At 44.9% G+C, this 22,843-nt stretch overlaps 1 protein-coding gene across 2 annotated transcripts in view; it reads left to right on the forward strand.

Annotated features, from left to right (window-relative positions):
- Positions 1–20,561, forward strand: part of LOC143296071 (uncharacterized) — a 35,795-nt gene extending 15,234 nt beyond the window's left edge. For both annotated transcript variants that reach the window (XM_076607825.1, XM_076607824.1), the window contains exons 2-9: positions 5,878–7,068; positions 8,976–9,107; positions 11,841–11,956; positions 12,861–12,975; positions 15,659–15,739; positions 16,653–16,744; positions 17,923–18,058; positions 18,549–20,561. In XM_076607825.1, the coding sequence (XP_076463940.1) occupies positions 5,971–7,068; positions 8,976–9,107; positions 11,841–11,956; positions 12,861–12,975; positions 15,659–15,739; positions 16,653–16,744; positions 17,923–18,058; positions 18,549–19,121 (2,343 nt within the window). In that variant the 5' untranslated portion in view covers positions 5,878–5,970 and the 3' untranslated portion in view covers positions 19,122–20,561. The remainder of the gene's footprint in view (positions 1–5,877; positions 7,069–8,975; positions 9,108–11,840; positions 11,957–12,860; positions 12,976–15,658; positions 15,740–16,652; positions 16,745–17,922; positions 18,059–18,548) is intronic.
- Positions 20,562–22,843: the final 2,282 nt, after the last annotated feature.

The following is a 22,843-nucleotide window of genomic DNA, read 5'->3' on the forward strand; positions in this document are numbered from 1 at the left end:
CTTTGTATTTAATTCTCGCTTCAATGGGGAGCCAATCTAGAGTGCGGAGTTGAGGAGAAAATTAATGTGATCAGTACTTGGGACTCTGAGAGTCGGACGGGCAGCATTGTTTTGAAGTTTTTGAATTCACTGAAGAATATTATGTGGACAGCCTGTGAGAAGAGAATTACAGTAGTCAATTCATGACAGCACAAAAGCAGAAATAAGAGTTTTAGTAGTTTCAACAGAAAAGTACTGACGGATAGAGTTGATGCGACGAAGTTCACAACTGACTATGCGTATCAGATTTACTACCTGAGCATGCATGCTGAGGTTTGAGTCAAGAATGACTCCAAGGTTCCTCGTTGATTTAGAAAACTGAACTGTGGCATCACCAACCACAATAGAGGCAGAAAAAGAAGTTGATGTGGACATTCTTGCAGAGGAAATAATCATAGCTTCAGTTTTATCATAATTCAACTTTAGTTTGTTGAACATCGAGAATACAATCCTGCATTGACAGAATCAGACTGTGTACTTCGTTTGGTTCTGCAGACTTTTGTAGCTGAGTATCATCAGCAAAAGAGTGATGAAGAACAGAAAGGCCAGAAATGACATCAGAAAGAGGAGCAGTGTACGGAACGAAGAGAATGGGGCCTAGGACAGAGCCTTGTGGCACACCATAGGGATGAGGGTTGAATCAGACTTAAAGTTACTAACAGAGGCAATCTGGAAGTGGTTGGATAGGTATGAAGAAAACCAACTCAGGACTGTTGAGTGAATCCCCAAAACATGTTCAAGTTTGGAAAGGAGTATACTGTTGTCTATTGTGTCAAACGCAGCCGACAGATCGAGTAAAGTTAACACAGATAGTTTACCTTCATCAACAGACAGTAACAGGTCATTAACTACTTTCAACAAAGCAGTTTCAGTGCTATAGGCAGATCTATATGCTGACTGAAAAGAAGAGAACAGGTTGTTTAGCGCTAAATGGTCTGAAAGTTGGGAGAGAACAATTTTTTCAATAATTTTGGACACAAAAGCAAGGTTGGATACAGGGCGAAAACTTTTGAGGTCATTGTGATCCAGAGTGGCTTTCCTTAGCAGGGGGTTAACAAGTGCAGTTTTGTATACATCAGGGAAGACACCAGAAATTCAAGAACCATTTATAAGTGCAGGCAAAACAACATCCAAACACTCATACAGTAGTGGTGTGGGACGGGGGTCAAGGTCACATGTTATTGGAGCAGACTTCAGCACACTAAGTACATCTGTCTCTGAAACAGGTGTGAAAGCAACAAAAGGAACACCTTGAAATTCTTTTCCCAAGGGATGTGACACAACTGACCGTGAATCCAGTTCTTTCCTGAGGTTAGCAATTTTTTAGCAGAAAAAATCTGAGAAAACACTGGGCAGTAATGAAAATGGATAGATAGAAGGAAGCAAAGAAGATTTTGTTCTGCCACAAAGCTTATTTGTAATGCAATATAGTTCTTTGCTTGATTTAGCTTCGGAGATCTTGACGTTGAAAAACAGTCTTTGCTTTGTGCACAAGAAAGGTAACAAAGTTTTTGGCTTTCAGGTAGAGTTGTTTGTAGACAGTTAAACCAGATACCTTCCACTGCACTCCTGCATGTCACCCCGCTCTCTTCGCTGCAAGCAGTTCCTCACCAAGAAACCCAAACCATGGACACGACACTTTCCTGGACGACACCCTGCAACGAGATGCATGGGCGTGCTTGTCCAGTGCTGCCTGAAAGGCAGTGTTGTTCTGGTCAGCTGAACAGTCCAACAATAAAAGAAGAATTAGCGGTTCTTTTCTCTCTGCAGTTGGGACCAACAGACTGTGCGTTGAAAGTTGCAATTTTAAGACCAGAGAGCTTACAATTGCTGGACGAGTGGGGTGGAGGGGAATGGAGATCAGGTTGTTGAAGTTCACGGAGGGAAGAAGTTTGATCGGCGATCGGTCATCAACTGGACAGGGGGAGCGGAGGACTCGATGTCTTGTAGGCACTAGCACTGGGATGGGCCTACTGTGTAGAAATCTCCGGCGCCCATCTCGAAACGGCCGTCGCTTTCTCTTCTTCGATGAGCATGAAGCCCACTGATCTGACTGCAGATCTGAGCATGGAAACCAAAATGACAAAGTTTGTCACACACGGACAGAGTAAGGTGAGACTGTGTACACTGAAGCGACGGTAATTCAGTTCTACTGTAAAAGATTTGAGTGGTCGGCAACGGCACTGGGCAACTCTGCTCTGCAGTTTCTTCCGCACGTTCAGGTTGCTTGTTCACTGACTGACAGCCGAGCAGCTCAGCGTAATGGATAAAGAAGAAGAAGAAAGTGAGGCTGACAAATCTTCTTCTTCTTCTGCGTTCGTGAGCTGCAACTCCCACGTTCACTCGTATGTACACGAGTGGGCTTTTACATGTATGACCGTTTTTACCCCGCCATGTAGGCAGCCATACTCCGTTTTCGGGGGTGGGCTGACAAATCGAACCATAAGTCCCTTGTCCATGGTCAAAAAGCAACAGAAAACACACCAAAATGACCAGCCGTCAGTAGAAAGACTGTCACACTTTCTGTCTATCCCGTGGTCTCATTCACTCTTGGGGAACCACACAATCGGCAACCAGCCTCCCCCATCCCTTGCGGTTCTCTGTCCTTCTGGGGCCGTATTCAAGACAAACTTCATTTTGCCTGAAGGCAAGTTACCCTTGACATGGTAGGGACCCGCGGGTACAGTTTACCTTGAAGGTTAAGTTATCTTTGTATTCAAGACACACGCGGTGCACTCAGGCAGATAACCCAATGTCTAAACTTAAAAATCCTGGTGATTCCTTTCTGCGCATGATCTTTTACTTCTCACCGTACTACAGTTCAGAGCATTGCTGGGAGAGTTTGCCAAACACGGGCTGTCCGCAGAGCACGTCTGTTTTCCCTCAACAAAAACAGCGCAACAAAAAATTCCGCCATATTTTCCTCTGCTTCGTGTGTAGTCACCCTTGGCAGGCAGTAAAGACAAATTTGCCTTTAGGTTTGGAGACCCGTGGATAGACTTGAGTGTTCCTGAATACCAGATAATGCTTATCCTCGGGCAGTTTGCCTTACCTCGGGTAGGTTTGCCTGTAGGTACACATTTACCAGCAGGTATGATGGTCTCTTGAATCCGGCCCCTGACTGTCTCACTCAAGGTCAGACCTGTCCACTCTTGAGATGTCCTCCCGTCTCTTCTTCTGTCTGCCTCCTCTCCTTGTTCCCTGCAGGAAGGTCTTGGCCAGTCCTGATGAACGTGAGACGTGGCTATACCACCTCAATCTTCTTTTCTTTACAGTGGTCAGTAGATGATCATGTGACCCAGCCCACCACACAGGGTCATCTCAGGGCTGAAAACATCGGTAATATCGATTCTGTGGCTTCTGAAAAAGAAAAGTAGACACACACACACACACCAAACAAACAAACAAAAAGACCAAAGGGAAACAAAAACACTACTACTACTACTACTGCTGCTGTTGCTGTCGCTGCGTAGGTGTGTGTGCGCGCGCGTGTGCTCACTTATGTATTTATCTATTATTTATTTACTTTTTTTTTCTCAAGGCCTGACTAAGCGCGTTGGGTTACGCTGCTGGTCAGGCATCTGCTTGGCAGATGTGGTGTAGCGTACATGGATTTGTCCGAACGCAGTGACGCCTCCTTGAGCTACTGAACCTGAAACTGAAACTCATATATGTGTGTATGAATGAGTGTGTGTATGCGCGTACGTGTGCTGGCATTTGTGTGCATGAATGTGTGTGTGCGTGTGTGTGTGTGTGTGCGCGCGCTCGCGCTCGCGTACGTGCACTCGCATGTGCGTGTATGCGAGCGAATGTACGTACGTGGGTATTTCTTTGTTGAGAGGGAGAGAGAGTCCATGGACACTGATAAGTTGTAAATAGCTGGATCGATCATTATCGCTTGTTTTGAGGTTTTAGTAATCGATTTATACAAGCTGTTGGAATCCTACATCTCCACGCTTAACTTTCTACATGACTGTTCTGTTTGTAACTATCAGATGAAAGGGGAATGGGGGTGGGGACGTGGGGGTGGGGACGTGGGGGGGCCGGGGGGGGGGGGTGGGGTGGGGGGCAAGAAAGGGAGAGGAAGAGACGGGGGACAGGGAAGAGAGAGAGATAACATGAATTGTTTATCTGCATGTCTTTGTCAGAAACTCTCGCCCACTTTGGATAAAAGAAAGGTGTACAGAGAACACGGAACATAAAACAAATGGAAACAATACACAACAAAAAGTACTTGCACACACACAGGACTGTGTTGGCAACGGGTGAACACGACGCGACGAAACGAAGCAGCTTTCTTTCAACGGCTTGAAGAGGGCCATGGAGAGCTTCAATTAATCAATCAAACGTTGTTGCAAAAAGGAATTCTCTCTCTCTCTCTCTCTCTCTCTCTCTCTCTCTCTCTCTCTCTCTCTCTCTCTCTCTCTCTCTTCTACTAACACAATGCTTTCATTTTATTTAGTATTGTGTAGTGTAGACCCTATTCAGGGCGGGGACTGGATGTAAAAAAAAAAAAAGCACACCGGTGCTTATCTATTATCCTCGAAATAAATAATTTGTCTTGTCTTGTCTTGTCTCTGTCTCTGTCTGTCTGTCTGTCTGTCTGTCTCTCTCTCTCTCTGTGTCTCTGTGTGTCAGTCTGTTAGTCTGTCTGTATGTGTCTGTCTTTCTCTGTCTCTGTATGTATACTTTGTCTGTCTGCCACCCCACCTCCTCCTTTCTCTCCCAGTCTCGGTCTTTCTGTCTGTTTTGTCTGTCTGTCTGTTTTGTCTGTCTGTCTGTCTCTACTACCGCCCTATCTCAGAAACGTACAATATACTGGCAACAAAAATGACAGAATCGTGACAGACACACAGGCACATACTCTTTCTCTCTCTCTCTCCCCCCCCTCTCTCTCTCATACACACACACTCTCAAGCGCGTGCGCGCGCGGTCTCAGGTACACACACACACACACACACACACACACACACACACACACACACACACACACAAACAGGTACAGACAGACAGACACACACACACAGACAACCACCCACACACAACCCATCCACACACTCATAAACAGACACTCAGGATCAACTTGACCCCCTCCTCAAAGTAGTGTCACACGGGGTACCCAGTGTATATTTTTACCACCACTGACCACTACCACTGACCTCTACCACTGACCACTACCACTGACCACCACTGACCTCTACCACTGACCACCACCACTGACCACTACCACTGACCACCAAAACACATTCTTTGAGGTCCAGTGAACAGCTGGAACAGCTGTTGACCCGTACACGTACGCTTCTTAGGGTTTTAGCTCGGCAAACTGTACCTTTTGGTTTTTGGTTTTCTTCTAATATTGTTTTATTATGCCCGCGCGCGCGCGCGCGTGTGTGTGTTTGTGTGTGTGTGTGTGTGTGTGTGTGCGTGTCTGTGTGTATGTGTGTGTCTGTATCTGTGTGTCTGTTTGCGTGCCTGCGTGTTGGTGTGTCCGTGTGTGCTTGCGCATGTGTTTATATATATATATATATATATATATATATATGTATGTATATCTACATTATATCTGCTTTATGTACATGTATACATCTATATAAAACTCTCTCTCTCTCTCTCTCTCTCTCTCTCTCTATATATATATATATATATATGTGTGTGTGTGTGTGTGTGTGTGTGTGTGTGTGTGTGTGTGCGCGTGTGTGTGTATAAAGATGTGCGTGCGCGCGCGTGTGTGTGTGTGTGCGTGTCTCTGTCTATGTCTGTGTTTGTGTGTGTCTGCGCGCGCGCCGCTTGTGTGTTAGAGTGGTTAAACTGCTCCACACACGCCATTCTCTGTTCCAGGCCCGTGGTGACCCAACAACAAAAGAACACACACTGACAGAGGGAACACAACACGAGCCGGCCAGGACGCCGGCAATCAGTGACTGAGTCAAGATGATGATGGCAGCAACCAGGCGGTCCTTGAGGCCCAGGACCCCCCAGAAGCCCAAGAAACGCTCACGGAAATCCCAGCACGACCCTCAAGAACAGCAACAACAGCAGCATAGACACAGACCTCAACAACAACACACACCCGCTGATATTCCAGAGAGGAAAGACGATTCCAGACAACCTCCTCGCTCCCTGACCCCACCTGCCGCCGTTGCTCCTCATTCCAGGCACAGGGATGTCGGCGATTCTGGCATAGACTCCGGAAACGGCCACGCCGACCCGGAGAGCCCGTACTATTCCAGGCTGGGTCCCAACGATTCTGGTGACCATGACAACGTCAGTTCGCCGCCGCCTTACACCACTACTACTACCACTCCGGAACCCAAGTACCCCCCTCCATCCCCTGGGAGAAACACTCCTTCTCGTAGTCGTTCCGAGGCTTCGGCGGCGGTAGTGGCGACGTCTACGGACACCTCCCCGGAGAGAGAATCGTCCGACGAGATGTCCCGCTCCGCGTCCAGCCTTCACAGACATCCCTCCGACGACGCCTCGCTGTCCAGAGCTACCGCTCGCAAGTCTAAACCCAAGCACAGAACCAGGAAAAGAACTGTCTCGGGACCGAAGGAAGTTCAGGAAAAGAAATCGCCTGTGAGAGAGAACTCCACAGTTGTTGTTAAAAAGCATCTGCACGAAGACTCCTCCGACGCTGAGAGCGACTCAGCACCGGAAACTCGTGAAAAAACAGACGACACACGCTCGTCGCGCATTTCCCACGACCCTGAGAAGTCCTCGATCTCTTCTTCAAACGACGCAGAGGAGAGAGAGTTCACATCCAACGGAGGAGATGGCGACGTGTCTGTGACGAATGCCAAACGGGAGAAGAAGAAGGAGGAGGAGGGGGAGGAGACAGACAGTTCAGAAGAGTCCTCGGAAAGCGAGGGTGGCGGGAGTGGTGAGTCCCTGAAGCACGACCGGAAGCAGTCGGACGCCATGTCTGTGACGTCAGAAGGGCGGAAGCGGAAGCGGAAGTTGGAGAAACGTCTGGAGCAGGCCAAGCACTCCCTGGCCTCCCCTCACGTCAATGCTGCTGTGGAGGCTTACGTGAGTTTTGTCTGTCTGTCTGTCCGCTTTTATTCCCCCCCCCCTCTCTCTCTCTCTCTCCACATGCACTTGTTTCTTCCACTACTTTGTTCTATGTATGTATGTATGGATGGATGTATGTATGTATGAGTGCAACAGAGCAGCTGCCACCCAGGAAAAGAGGAATCAGAGAAAACGGGGTCCATCAGTGCAGGACTCCATTCCATGCAGTGTTCTGTGGGCGACCTTGTGCCTCAGGAACTGGTCTTCATTCCCACATGAGGACCCACACCAGCAGATGACCTGCCTGCCTGCTCATCCGTCGGACACGACGGGAGAATCCAGATGTATGTCATTCAATGGCGGCAGGAACTGGAGTTCTGTTTTGGTTTGCTGTTTGGTGTTGCTGCTTGGCGACATGCACGTGGTAGCTGTCCTCAGTGACACAGTTCCAAGCATGCAAGGTTCCAGACGCCAGTCCTAGCGGTTTCATGAGTTCATGACAGGAGGATTCTAAAGAGCTGCAAAGTTTGATGTATGTATGTATGTATTAGTGTATCTATGTATTGAATGACACAGGAAACGAATGACGAGCGCCAAATTAGCAGCTGTCAGTCGGCTCTATCCATGTAGGCAGCCTGGTGTGCAAATGACCTCATGATTGTGATGCTTAGAGCTTGGTCTCGGACCGAGGTTAGGCACTATATAAGTACTCATATCATGATAATTATGTATGTATGCATTTACTTACCTGCCTGCCTACCTAGCTGCAGTCTATCTGTTCATGTGCTTGTCTCTATGACGGTCTTATTTAATTCATTAGATTCTTGATGAAGGAAGATTCCATACCCTCTCTCTCTTTTGGTTCAGAAATTGAAAAATACACTTGTTCGTTCGCACTGAAACGTTTTCGGAATGTAGACAGTTGATTTATATAAATGCTTACATAATATGTATCAAATATGGGTTAGAATTAATGCTGATGGACGAAAACAGGTTGCCATTTAAAGCTTATAAGACGTTATATAACTTTGATAGGAATGGAAAAAAAACACGTGGGTTACAAATGCTCGTCATTTCCTGAATTCTCATGGATTTTCTCATGTATGGGACAATCAAGGTGTCCAATGTATACCAGGGTTCTTAAAATCATTCAAACAAAGAGTTATTGATCGTAGGTGGTAGGACTGGCAGGACCATATGTATACTAGTGACAGATGATTTATACTAATGATAGACTCTTTACGACCACGTATAAGACTGAGCCATACCTTGCACTTAGAGTTAACCGGTATATAAAATGTGCATTGACTTGAATTTAGAGTTAGTATTTTTGACATCGCGTGTCATCGACTGAGATACAGGTCCAAAGGTGAGAGTGAACTAAGATGTCCTTTATGTAACACAGACAGAGAAGACGAGATCCATTTTTTGTGAACGTGTCCTGCCCTTTCTGATCTTAGATCCAAAGTAATTGAAGCTAAGCATTATAATAATCCTTGCAGTTTCAGATTAAATGTGGTGTTGTCGTCCAAAAATGAATCTACTCTTCATGGACTCGCTACTTTTATTTACAAATCTTTGAAAAGACTGAATATGATGACATAATGATATTTTCTTCTGCTGATGTATATCTTTATGATATAATTGTTGTTTCAGTTATAATTCCAGTATTTGTACTTATGTCACACCACTTCAGCAAGAGGCTTTGGCCTTTATTTAAATGAAGCAGTTCGTTGTTTTTTTCTCTCTCCCTCTGTGTGTGTGTGTGTGTGTGTGTGTGTGTGTGTGTGTGTGTGTGTGTGTGTGTGTGTGTGTGTTTCCACCACAATTTCTCCCTCCATTCCTTCTTATTCCACTCTTTCTTTCGTATCTTGTTTTTTTTTTTTTTTTTTATTTAATTTTTTTCTTCACGCGATCTCTGCCAGGTGTCGTCAGAGAACCGCCTGGCGGGCCCTGAAGACGCCTCCATCCTGAAGGAGTTCCGGAGACTGTTCCAGCAGGAGATGATGCGTCTGAGACTGGAGCTGGATACCTTCCGTCACTTCTGTAGCAAACAGGTGTGTGTCGCTGTGGTCAGTCAGCCCCTGGTTCAACACTCGGTTTTTATATATCAGAGATTGACTGGACGTTGTGTATCTTGTACATGGAGAGAGGTGTTTTTTTTCCTCTTTATTACTGTTGTTTAATCCTGTACTCTCATGGACTCATCGTTTTTTCGTTTAGAGACTGACATAAGCTTTTCAGGTTGGACCAACAGCAAAAGTGAGAGCTGTATGATCAGTGGTTACTCCACTCGTAGTGGGAATTCATTTTAGCTTAGTCTTCTGTGAAGGACGATGAGTCTGAGAATACAGAGGCAAGACTGCACTTGTTTTTAATGCTGCAACCTTGGGGGTCTGTTTCGCCTTTGGGGACTATCCCCACGCCGACTGCCCTGTAGCCTTCTTGGCCAAGAGACAAGGGATGGCCAAGACACTCTCCACTTTAATAAACTTTGAGCCCAGATAGTCTGGTCAGCAGTTGACTCCTCTGCTGTTCTGATGTCGGACACGGCTATCATACATGTGGATCATACCACACAGAGGTAGTAGTAGAAGCAGCAGCAGCAGTAGCAGTAGTAGCAGCAGAAGCAGTGGCAATTATAGTAGTAGCAGTTGTTGTATTGGAAGCAGCAGCAGCATTTGTGATAGTAGTTCCAACAGCAGCAGCAGCAGCAGCAGTAGTAGTAGTAGCAACAACAACAACAACGGCAGTAGCAGTTGTAGAAGTAACAAAATGCAGTAGCCGTAACAGTAGTAATAGTTGCAGTCAGTCGACAAGTTTTGCTACCTGGGCAGTACCCTATGCAGCAACGGAGTCCTTGATGCAGAAGTGACGCTGCGCATCGCCAAGGCCAGCTCCGCCTTTGGCAGACTCAACAACAGGCTGTGGAACAACAAAGGCATCAGGCTCAGCACCAAGATGAAAACCTACAGAGCTGTTGTGCTGACCACCTTGTTGTACTGCTGTGAAACATGGACGACGTATCGCCGTCACATTCAGCAGCTTGAGCAGTCTCACCAGAGATGCCTACGAAAGATCCTCGGCATAAAGTGGCAAGACAGGGTCTCTAACCTCCAGGTCCTAGAGAGGAGCGGCCTGCCCAGCAATCGAAAGCCTGCTGATCCAGTGCCAGCTACGCTGGACAGGACACGTTGTCCGCATGACAGACAGCAGGATCCCGAAGATGCTGTTGTATGGCCAGCTGAAAGAAGGCCACCGTGAACTTGGAAGACCCTGCAAGCGCTTCAAGGACACCTTGAAGACAAACCTCAAAGCCTGTGACATAGACATCGCTTCCTGGGAAACTGATGCCCTTGACCGCTGTCGCTGGAGGATGCTGTGCTCTAGTGGCATAAAGACGGTTTAAAACAAGAGAATGCTGGCCATTAAGGAGAAGCGTGAGCGAAGGAAGCAGGGCTCAACTTCTGGAGACGTTTTCCCTTGCAACACCTGTGGGAAGTGCTGCGCATCCAGAATCGGCCTCTTCTCCCATATGAGGACACACACCGACAGATAAGCCTGCCTGCCTACTCATCCGTCGGACGGACGGGAGACTCAATCAGCAGCAATAGCAATAGCAGCAGCAGTTGCAGCAGCAGCAGGAGTGTGGTAGTGGTGGTGGTAGCGGAAGTAGCATCAGTAGTTTTGATAATAGAAATAGCAACATCAGCAGCAACAGTAACAGCAGCAGCAGCAGCAGTAGTAGTAGTGGTCTTAAATTCTTACGACTTTCCACTTTAAGTGATATAAGTCGAAAAACAACAAAAAAAAACAAATAAAGAAACCCCAACAATAGGAGCACAGGTTGGTGGGAAGGGGTAAGAGTGGTTCAGTAACAAATCGTGTGTGCGTGTGTGTGTGTGTGTGTGTGTGTGTGTGTGTGTGTGTGTGTGTGTGTGTGTGTGTGTGAAATGTTTGAAACGAAATATGAATTGCTTGGATCGATGATTGATTGTATTGATTCAGAATGTGATTTTTTTGCGTTTGTCAGAATATGAATAGCATTAAGAAAATATAAAGTGTTTGAATAAGTTATTTCAAACATATTCTTGAATACAGATTTTTAAATAGATGAAATATGAATTGTATCAAACGGATTTTGAAGTGTTTGGGATGCAATGTAAATGGTTTGAATCGGAATGTGACTGCATGAATCGGAATATGCATTGTTTAATTCGGTATTTCAACAATTTAAATCGAATTCCGAGATTGATTTGTTTTGATTGTCTTCATCAGAATCATGAATTGTTTGCATCAAAATATGAATGGTTTGAATTGTGATGTGAATTGTTCAAACTGGAATAGATTATGAATTATCTGAATCGGAATATGGAATGTTTGAATCGGAAAAGGAATAGTTCAAGTCGGAATTGTACGATCAGTGGATGACTGGTTTCAATCAAATTCGAAGAATCTGAATCGGAATAGGAATTGCGCGAATTGAAATATCGATTGCTTTAATCAGAATAGGAATTGTCTGAATCAGCATAGGAACTGTTTGAAACAGATCAGGAATTGTCTGAATCAGCATAGGATTTGCTTGAAACGGAGTAGGAATTGTCTGAATCAGCACGCGAACTGCTTGAATCGGATCAGGAATTGTCTGTATTACCATTCGAAGTGCTTGAATCGGAGTAGGAATTGTCTGAATCAGCACGCGAACTGCTTGAATCGGATCAGGAATTGTCTAAATCAGCATATGAAGTGCTTGAAGCGGAATGCCTTTTGCCTTTGTCTTTGTTGCCCAGATGGAGAAGGATGCGGAGACTGTGATTGGGCGACACAGGGACAAACATGAAGAAGAGGAAACGCCCACCTCCGAGAAATCCGACCAGGACAGAAACGACCGTGGCAAACAGACCAAGTGAGACCCCCTGAAAATGGAGTGTGGCTGCCTACTAAATGGCGAGGGCAAATAATCGGTCAAACACACAAAAGTTCCACTCTTTAGATACTTTGAGTGAGCGTTTTGGAGCTACGGCCCCACGAAAACAGAAGAACAAAGACTTTTAAGGTGTTGCTGTCTGTGTGAGTGGCCTTGTGATTATTGTCTGTATGATTGTCTGTGTTGTGGTCTGTCTTTCTCTAATGCTCCACTTCTCTTTTCTTCTCTGTGAGTTTTTCTCTCTTATAGAGGCGGTGTTTTGAGAGAAAGAAAGAAAGAAAGAAAGAAAGAAAAAAACAAACCAGCAAGACAAATTTTATAGACAGACATGCACATACATACATACATACATACATACATACATACCTATATAGAGAGATAGAGAAATACAGAGAGATAGTGAGCGAGATTATTGAACACTCTGTGTGTGTGTGTGTGTGTGTGTGACATATATATATATAGATAGATAGATAGATAGATAGTTAGATAGATAGATAGACAGATTCAGATAGTAAACGGGAGAGATATACAGAGAGAGTTACAAAGATAGAAAGAGAGGCAGAAAGATAGAGAGAGAGAGAGGGGTGAGAGAAAGAAAGAAAGAGAGAGAGAGAGGGGGGGAGGGGAATAGAGAGTGAGGGGGTTGAGAGAGGGGGAGAGAAAGAAAAAACAGAGACGGGGAGGGAAAGAGACAGACAGACAGACAGACAGAGATTGAGAAAGAGAGTACTACACGCGAACTGCTGATGGATGACGACGATGGACCAGACCACGACAACCACGACGATAATGTTGATTGATGGTGACGATGGTGATGACGAGAACTAATATTGTGTAAATCATACCCAGTAAACACACTGTGCTGGATGGTGTGCATGCTCAGGGGGTCGGAAGGTCAGAAGTCAATAAAGGCCAAGGTGAAGGACGTTGAAGAGCTGGACACGTGGGAAGAGAAACTGGCGGCGAGACAAAAAGACCTGCATGAATATGAGAAAGAGGTACTGCTCCCCTAGTAATATGTCTGTCTGTCTGTCTGTCTGTTGTCTGTCTATCTGTTGTACGTCTGTTGTCTGCCTGTCTGTTGTATGTTTGTCTGCTGTCTGCTTGTTTGTCTGTCTGTCTCTCTGTTGTCTGTTTGTTGTCTGTTGTATGTTTGTCTGCTGTCTGTTGCCTGTCTATCTGTTGTATGTCTGTTGTCTGCCTGTCTGTTGTATGTTTGTCTGCTGTCTGTTGTCTGTCTGTTGTCTGCCTGTTTGTTGTATGTTTGTCTGCTGTCTGTTGCCTGTCTATCTGTTGTATGTCTGTTGTCTGCCTGTTTGTTGTCTGTCTGTCTGTTGTCGGTCTGTTGTCTGCCTGTTGTCTGTCTGTCTGTATGTTGTGTGTATGATGTCTGTCTGTTATCTGTCTGTCTGTCTATTGTCTGTTGTCCGTCCCACACACCTGCATAAGTATGAGAAAGTGGTACGGTTCCCCAATAGCTTGTCTGTTTCTCTGTCTGTTGTCTGTCTGTTTGTCTGTATGTTGTCTGTCTGCCTGTAATCTGTCTATTGTCTGTTTGTTATCTGTCTGTCTGTCGGTTGATTGTCCCTTTCAGGGTCACACACACACACACACACACACACACACACACACACACACACACACACACACACAGGCACGCACAGGCACACGCACACACACACTATGTAGATTACAGTTTCTTTTTTTTCAGTTTCATTTCCTTAAGGAGGCGTCACTGCGTTCGGTTAAACCCACATACGCTACACCACATCTGCTAGGCAGATGACTGACCGGCAGCGTAACCGAACACGCTCGGTTAGGCCTTGGGTGCATGCATGATCATGTATTTGTGTACCTTTCAGAGTTGGTTTCTTCTTCAGTATTTGGTCAAAGGACAAAGGACCTTTTGTTACCGAGGGTTCTTTTTCAGTGCGTGCTGCACAGGGGACCTCGGTTTATCGTCTCATCTGAATAACTAAACGCTCAATTTTTGATATTTCCAGTCAAACTTGGGAGAAAGGGGCGAGAGCGGGATTCGAACTCCGACCGACGGGCGCAATAGCCGAGTGGTTAAAGCGTTGGACTGTCAATCTGAGGGTCCCGGGTTCGAATCACGGTGACGGCGCCTGATGGTTAAAGGGTGGAGATTTTTACGATCTCCCAGGTCAACGTATGTGCAGACCTGCTAGTGCCTGAACCCCCTTCGTGTGTATATGCAAGCAGAAGATCAAATACGCACGTTAAAGATCCTGTAATCCATGACAGCGTTCGGTGGGTTATGGAAACAAGAAAATACCCAGCAGGCACACCCCCGAAAACGGAGTATGGCTGCCTACATGGCGGGGTAAAAACGGTCATACACGTAAAAGCCCACTCGTGTGCATACGAGTGAACGCAGAAGAAGAACTCCGACCCTCACGGACACGGCATTAGCAGATGAGAGCGTCTTCAACTAATCTGCCACCTTCCTCTGTAAACTACACATGACAGTGAAAAAAAGAAAAAAGAAAAAAAAAGACTATGCAGGGAATAGAACTGCACTGGGCTAAACCCAGCGGTATTGACAAAAGCAGCAGATGCTGACAGTTCCTGTTGTTTTAACGGTCGCCATAGCAAGACACGGGTTTGGGTTGTTGCCTCTGGCTACATAGTCTTGCCTCACTCATTATTATAGTGTCAGTTTTCTGTTCACGGGTAAGCCGATTGCAGACAAACGGAATCGATGTATGGACGGGGAGAGGAGGGGGGGGCGGGGGGGGGGGGGGGGGGGGGGGGGGGGGGGGGTGCCTGTTTCGGTCCCCGGGGATACATTGCGTGTTCAGAACAGTACAATGCCGTTCTGTGCATTGGGACTTTTTTTTTTGTGTTTTTTTTGCGATTGCGCACTGTATTATGATAACCCACAGCATAGCATAAGATAAGACAAGATGGGATGAAATGAGATGAGACAAGACAAGACAAGACAGGACGGGACAAGTGCAACTCTTTTGCCTGTAACTCACATATGAAAAGCATAAGACAGGACAAGACAAGACAGGACGGGACAAGACAAGACAAGACAAGACAAGACTGTCTTGTTTATTGTCTGTAAACTCGGAACTTTGTCTTCTGGCTTGTCACATCAACTCACTCAGTACGGCCAGTCCTCTCTTCTCTACACAGACCCCTCGGATGTCCAGTGGGTGTCTGAATGACCCAACCTTTACTTTCCGTCGTCAGAATTGTGGTATTCTTTGTCAACATTCACGTCTTCCGTATAGGAGCCTTCCACCTGCAATATTTTGATGATGGTAATTGGGGTGAAACGCTGTTAACATCGTCTCTTTCGCCGTTCGTATGGAGAGAGTTAAACATCTAGAAAGTGCATCTACTCTCAGAGCATGACCCGTCATTTGATATGTGTGTTTCGATATCTCAACTGATAAAATGAATATCAGGCAAGAAAACAAACACATACCACAGCATACCATAGCATACCATACCATTCTCCACCCGCACCTGAAAACACAATCCCCACCCCCCACTCCCTTACAGACACACAGATATATAGTTCTCGAGGCTCAGGCTAAGGATGAATAATAATAATAATAATAATAATGAAATAAAGAGTTCGGCTAACCAAGATACTGCTTACAAAATATGTATCGAAAAATTGTTTTCTTTTCTCTTTTTTTAATACAGATTTTGGAAGTGGAGACAATGCTGAATCAGCGACAAGCAATCTGCGAACGCCGCCAGAGTGCGCTGCTGGCACTCGATGAGGTCAGGGGTCAACTGTTTTTATGCTTGTGAGCTCTCTCTCTCTCTCTCTCTCTCTCTCTCTCTCTATATATATATATATATAATGAAATATTGTGTGCATGACATTGGTCCCTTCCCCCTTTATTTTCGGTATATTGTGTGGCCTTACAGTGAAATATTTCTGAGTTCTGAGTTCTCCCTCTCTCTCTCTCTTATGTATATATACATATACATACACACATATATATGTATATATATATATATATATATATATATGAAAAATAGAAGGCCATGCTCATTATTCCCGTATTTGTTCAGTTAATTGTATTGCTTATTAATCAATTCAAGGCGAGTGCTGTGGTCGAATGAATTTTAGAACGCTGGGTTCAGCGCACTTGATTGGTTAAGGGTTGATATTTGAGAACGTGGAAGTTGCAGCAGCAGCAGCAGCAGCAGAAGAAGCAGAAACAGAAGAAGGAGAATCAATGTAATCAGCCAGTCAGTCAATAAGTCATAGCAGCAGTTATTTAGTTCGCATGTGTGACTGGTGTTGTTTTGTACCTGCCCTCTCCCTGAAATATTGCTCGTGTGTGTGTGTGTGTGTGTGTGTGTGTGTGTGTGTGTGTGTGTGTGTGTGTGCGAATGGCACATACAATAGGCTAACACCATTTCCCCATCATCATCATCGTCGTCGTCGTCATCATCATCATCACAATTGTTAGTATTCTTTCGTTCTGTTGTTGCATACTTGTCTCACGGTCGTGATTATTTAATTGTCGTTTGATAAGATGTAGGCATAAATTTAGAAACCTGGGGGGGGGGGGGGGGGGAGGGGATTACTGGGGGGGGGGGGGATTACCTTATCAGTTAAGAAACCGAGCAAGACAAGTAAGAAAATAACAGCTCACCGTCTGTGATTTTCTCCATGACACAGGAGCTGCAGAGCCTTCGGGAAGACATCTTCGACAAGAAGGAAAACATGAAGACTGACACTGATACAAGCGAGGAGCGCGCACGTAAAAACTGGTGGGTACACATTTCACTTTCAGCTTCTCAGTGAGGTATCACTGCGTTCGGACGAGTCTATATACGCTACACTACACCTGCTAGACAGATGCCTGACAGCAGCATAACCCAACGCGCTTAGTCAGGCCTCGAGTGCATGTATATAATATCTGCACAAATCAGAGTGTACTGACAAATCACAGGATTTACTCTTAAAGAATTTTGCCAACACTTTTGTTGCCACAGGTTCTTTCTCAGTGCACCAAGCGTGAGCTGCTCACGAGGCCTCAGTTTATCGTCTCATCCGAATGACTCTACGCTCAGTTTGATTTTCCAGTCAAACTTGGGAGAAAGGACGAGAGCGGGATTCGAACCCAGATCCTCGCGGACTCTCTGTATTGGCAGAGGAGCGTCTTAAACATTCTGCCACCTTCCTGCTAACACCCTTCTCTCTCTCTCTCTCTCTCTCTCTCTCTCTCTCTCACACACACACACACACACACACACACACACACACACACTCTCTCTCTCTCTCTCTCTACATACACAAATAATCCATAACCAATGCACCACACACTGCCACTTGTTTCCAGCATAAGTCTGTATACAAAACATCGATTATACTCTTGCTTTCATGTGTAACTCCTTTTCATGTGTGTACGTGTGCGTGTGAACCAATGCTTTTTTCATCAAAATTACCTTGATTTATCTGATTTTTTTCTTACTTTTTACCCTCGAGGGCTTGATGTAACAAAGCACTTATGGCTACTCCACTTCTTTTTCTTATCTTTTTTTTTTTTTTAAACTCTGTGAAGAGTCATCGGGACGCCGTCGGAGAAGAGCCTTTCATCCGCATCCTCCACAGGTCTGTGGGCTGTGTGTGTCAAAGCCTTGAGTCTCTGCAACTGGTTTTCCTGTCTATTTTGTTAAGTTGTCAGTCAATCGTTTTTTGTTTGTTGGTTGCTTGTTTTTGTTGTTGTTTTTTTTAGTCTTCCCCTCAGTCTTCTTCCACTACTATACGAAATAAACATTCGATTTATTTCATTTCGTTTCGTACGATTTCGTTTCGTTGTTTCTTTCTGTGTTTCTCTCTTTCTTTTTCCACTACTCTGTGAAGTAATCATTCGCTTCATTTCGTTTCGTTTCGTTTCGCTTCATTTCGTTTCGTTTCGTTTCGCTTCATTTCGCTTCGTTTCCAGGGATCTGGTGCGACGCCACCTGACGGACAAACAGGCCATGCTGGAGGCCGCCGTACAGCGCTATAGGACACAGATCGCCTCCTGCAACGCCGGGTTGGCTGCCAAGGACACGCTCATAGCGCATCTCCAGAAACAAGTATTCTGTTTTTGTTGTTCGGCTTTCTGGTTGTTGGTTGTTGTTTTTTTGCAGTCTGCTGGTATTCTGTTTCAGGCTGGATGTGTTCTGATACTGGTAAACTGTGTTCTGATTCTGTGCGTGTTTTTTTTTTCTGTTTTTTTTCTGGACTTTTGTGTCCTGATGCCGGTGAACTTTGTACTGGTTTCGGGTTAGTTGTGGTGTTGTAGTTTTGTGGTGTGTGTGTGTGTGTGTGTGTGTGTGTGTGTGTGTGTGTGTGTGTGTGTGTGTGTGTGTGTGTGTGTGTGTGTGTGTAGTTGTGTTTGGAGGCGTCCTGGCAAAATCCATACCAGAACACAGTTTATTGTAAGAGTTTACACTCTGCACATATACAATAGAACACGATGTATGATAACAGTGCATACTTTGTACACCTATGAACACATTTCAAAATATCTTAACCTTTGTTTACACACCCTGTAACCTCCCCTAACCCCTACCCCTTGTTCAGCTAAAAGAGACGCAGGAGACGCTGAAGGCCAAGGAGAAGAAGGTGAGCCAGCTGGAGACCAAGCTGGTGCTGGCCTCGGAGGAGATGCACGTGCTGACCTCCATGCAGAGCGACTCCGGCCCGCACCCTCAAGACGCCGACCCCCTCTCCCACTCCCTCTCCCTCTCCCAGTCACGCCGGGCCAGCCTCCGTCCAGCCTCTGGCCTCCTCCTTCATCGTCAGCGGAGCGAGGATCGAGGTGGGGGCAGCGGGCGGGGCAGCGTGAGGTCTTCGGGTTCGGACACCGGGACCTTGGACGCCCGTGGCGCCGGACACAGAGCCATCTCCACGCCCGTCCCGGCGGCGGACAGGCGGCGCAAGTCCGTGGCGCATGCACTCTCTTCTTCTTCTCCTCCTCCTCCTTCACCCCATCCGGATGCCGTTCTGACGCGCGGGAAGAGCAGCGGCAGTCTGTCGCGGGGTCTGTCGGCCCGGGAGAGGAGGAGACAGCAGCGTGCTCGTTCCGCTTCTGAGGCCGGGGCTGGGGCCGGGGCCGGGGATGAGAGCAGCAGTGCCGCCTGTGCCATCCTATGATCAGTTAGTTGAAGGCTGGTTGATCGATGATAAACTGTCTGTGGCCCTTCACTAGTATTTTTTCTTCTTTTTTTCTTTTCTTTTCTTCTTTAAAACACATCACAAAACAGGCTACCCCCAGCTCTTGAGCAGAAAGACAAAGGCTTCAGAGCTTTTTTTTTTTTTTTTGACAGTGGTAGTCTTATTTTCACTCTGCAAGGAAATAGGGCCTACGTGTTAAAAAAAAAAGGAAAGAAAAGGGGACACACACACACACACACACACACACACACACACACACACACAAGACAAATAGATAGTGGCTTCTCCACAGTACCAATGCTCTTCAGGATGGCTGCAAGTCACGTGCTTTGCCTTGAGAAGAAACGCATGTCCACAAACAGACAAGAGCAAGAGATCAGACAAGGACTTGGAAGAAACATTGCTTCAGAACTTGCATTTGACACTCTGCAAAGCGGCCCTCTTCCCCCTCTGCTCTCTTCCACTCACCCCTCTCTCTCCACATGTGAATGTATGAGAAAGCGCGTAAATGTATGTGATGCATTTATGACAATTTTTATGCCAACGCAGTTGAGTTTTTGCAACAATGATTTTCATCGTAATGTAGAAGTGAGGAAACTGGACACATGAAAATCACTTCATAAAAAAATATATGTATATATATATTCACATATGTAACATAATTATATCTAAACGATGGTTTACTTTACTTTATTATAAAAGAATATCTCAAATGTTATAATCATCAGACATTTTACAATTTTGTGATACTAAAAAGAAATTCATGTTCAGAGATGCGCAATACATGTCTTGTAACTGCTGGCCGAAGAAAATGTTGTTAAAAACTAACACCTTCATACTGTAGAAAATTGCCGCGTCCTTCAGAGTGTCCTGTGGTTGGGAACAGAAAATCAGTAAAGAAAAAAATGGTTTTCACGTTCAAATAATTTTGTTATACTTCAAAATACATGCTGAATTCGAATCCTCTGATCTTTCATTCAGGATTCCTAATACCAGGTCTATAATATACTCTATATGGATTGCATGCTACGCATTGTTTTCGAATAATTTTGTATTGTATTTGCACTGTGTTGAATTACTCTTTGTCGCAACAGATTTCTCTGTGAAATTCGGGCTGCTCTCCCCAGGGAGAGCGCGTTGCAACGGTGTAGTGATGGCCTAGAGGTAACGCGTCCGCCTAAGAAGCGAGAGAATCTGAGCGCGCTGGTTCGAATCATGGCTCAGCCGCCGATATTTTCTCCCCCTCCACTAGACCTTGAGTGGTGGTCTGGACGCTAGACATTGGGGTGAGACGATAAACCGAGGTCCTGTGTGCAGCATGCACTTAGCGCACGTAAAAGAACCCACGGCAACAAAAGGGTTGTTGCTGGCAAAATTCTGTAGAAAAATCCACTTTGATAGGAAAAACAAATAAAACTGCACGCAGGAAAAAAAAAAAGAAAAGAAAAAGCAAAAAAAAAAAAAAAAAAAAAAAAAAAGGTGGCGCTTTAGTGTAGCGACGCGCTCTCCCTGGGAAGAACAGCCCGAATATCACACAGAGAAATCTGTTGTGATAAAAGAAATACAAGTACATTTTTTTTTCAGTCTGCAAGCGTCATTGTTTTCTTATCAATGTGGGATTTTCTACAACATTTTGCCAGGGACAACCATTTTCTGTTGTTACTATGGGTTCCTATACGTGCGCAAAGTGCATGCTTCTCACGAGACCCCAGTTTATCGTCTCATCCAAATGGCTAGCGTTCAGACCACTACTCAAGGTCCAATGGAAGGGGGGCAAATACTGGTGAGTGTGGAATTGATCTCGAGCGCCCAGATTGTCTTGCTTCTTATTGGGCGGACGCCTCACCACTAGGCCACAACTCAATATCGCTTTAAGACAGTTTGGTTTTCAGAGTTATCTTTAATTTTCGTTTTCCCCGTGGTGTTTTCTTAGTAGGGAGGCTTTCACTCACACGCCACAACAGAATGAAATACTGAACAGAGAAGTATATGACAGCTGCCGGTGAACATGTTCAATAAAGGGGATTGTGTGCACATCACACTCCTAAATATGTACTCCCTATTGTTCATCTGTGTGTGTGTGTGTGTGTGTGTGTGTGTGTGCGTGTGTGTGTGTACGTGTGTGTGTGTGTGCGTGCGTGTGTGTGGTGTGTGTGTGTGTGTGTGTGTGTGAGAGAGAGAGAGAGAGAGAATCACGTTGCTGTGTAAGGGAGTCAATCGAGTCATAGTGAAGACACTTCAGTTATCTCCCTTACTACAAGCCACAAACACTTCATTAATTGTTCACTGCAATCTGTTGTTGTGGTTTTTTTTTTCCTGTGTGTTTTTGTTAGTCTCCGTTAACAGACATTTTTTACAACTATTGAAAAAATGCATAAAGATATTTTATCTTTTAAGTATCTCACACTTGTAAGGATCAAGTGATTTTAATCTCACTAATGTCGTTCATCTTGTTTTTATGTTCATTATCGTTATTTCCTTTCATTTCTGCCCCGCAGAACAACGGGACTTGAGTGTGCCGCCCGTGTGTGTGTGTGTGTGTGTGTGTGTGTGTGTGTGTGTGTGTGTGTGTGTGTGTGTACTACAACTAGAAACAAACAAACAAACAAACTGTAAACAGAGAGGTTTTGCAAATGATGTATCCAGCCAGAGAAATAATTCAAGTCAAGAGTTTTAACTTAATAATATTTTTAATAATAATAATAATAATAATTTATTTTTATATAGCGCTATAATACAAGCATAAGCAAGCTCTAAGCGCTTTACAATCTAGTACCTAAAGTGAAACAAGAAAGTATGTAAAAAGTAGTAGAAACATAAAACAAAATCATTAATATTATAAAAACACAATGCATAAAACTCACAAAGTAGCATACTATCAATACTACAACTGTTACACTCCAACATTCACACTAACACCCACGCATAGACACACACATGATAAGACGGCTGAGATGACAGCAATTTTCAATTAAAATACATACATGTAAAAAGGAACACAATTGTAATCTGCATGCCACAGATTCTGTAAAAATTGTAAAACAAAATTTTGGATAGAAAAGGTAAAAGGGGTAAAAATCGGGTGATTCTCCCTTTCGAACCACGCTACCACCATCCATCTAAATATAATAATAATAATAGTAATGGATACTTATATAACACACTATCCAGAAATCTGCTCTAGGTGCTTTGCAAAAACGCTTTTGTTAACATAAAACATTACATCTATGTCAGTACACACACCAAAATGTGACTACACACACACACACACACACTGCATACATACATTTTAACATACATGTGTATCTAACAGCTACCCTAACACATACGCACAAATAGGCGGGCACAAACTTTCATAAACACACGCACACACAATAAACATTCATATACATGCATGTAGTTATGTACACATACATATGTATACACACATAGTCAAGCACAGCTAACGCAAAGGAAGTGGACCTGCCACAATTGAACTTACTGCTGAAGGAAAAGGTGAGTTTTGAGACGAGATTTAAAAGATGCGAGGGAATCAGAATGACGAAGGTTATCAGGGAGCTTGTTCCACGTCTTTGGCTTGTTCCAGCTACCCACTCCCATTCTCTCTACTCTCCCATCACACACACTCACATTGCCATGGGCCTGGGACAACAGCACTATTTGAGTTATGACAAGTATTTTTTTTAAAGAGATAAGTTTTG

Source organism: Babylonia areolata, chromosome 21, assembly GCF_041734735.1.
Source record: "Babylonia areolata isolate BAREFJ2019XMU chromosome 21, ASM4173473v1, whole genome shotgun sequence".
NCBI classification, from domain to species: domain Eukaryota; kingdom Metazoa; phylum Mollusca; class Gastropoda; order Neogastropoda; family Buccinidae; genus Babylonia; species Babylonia areolata.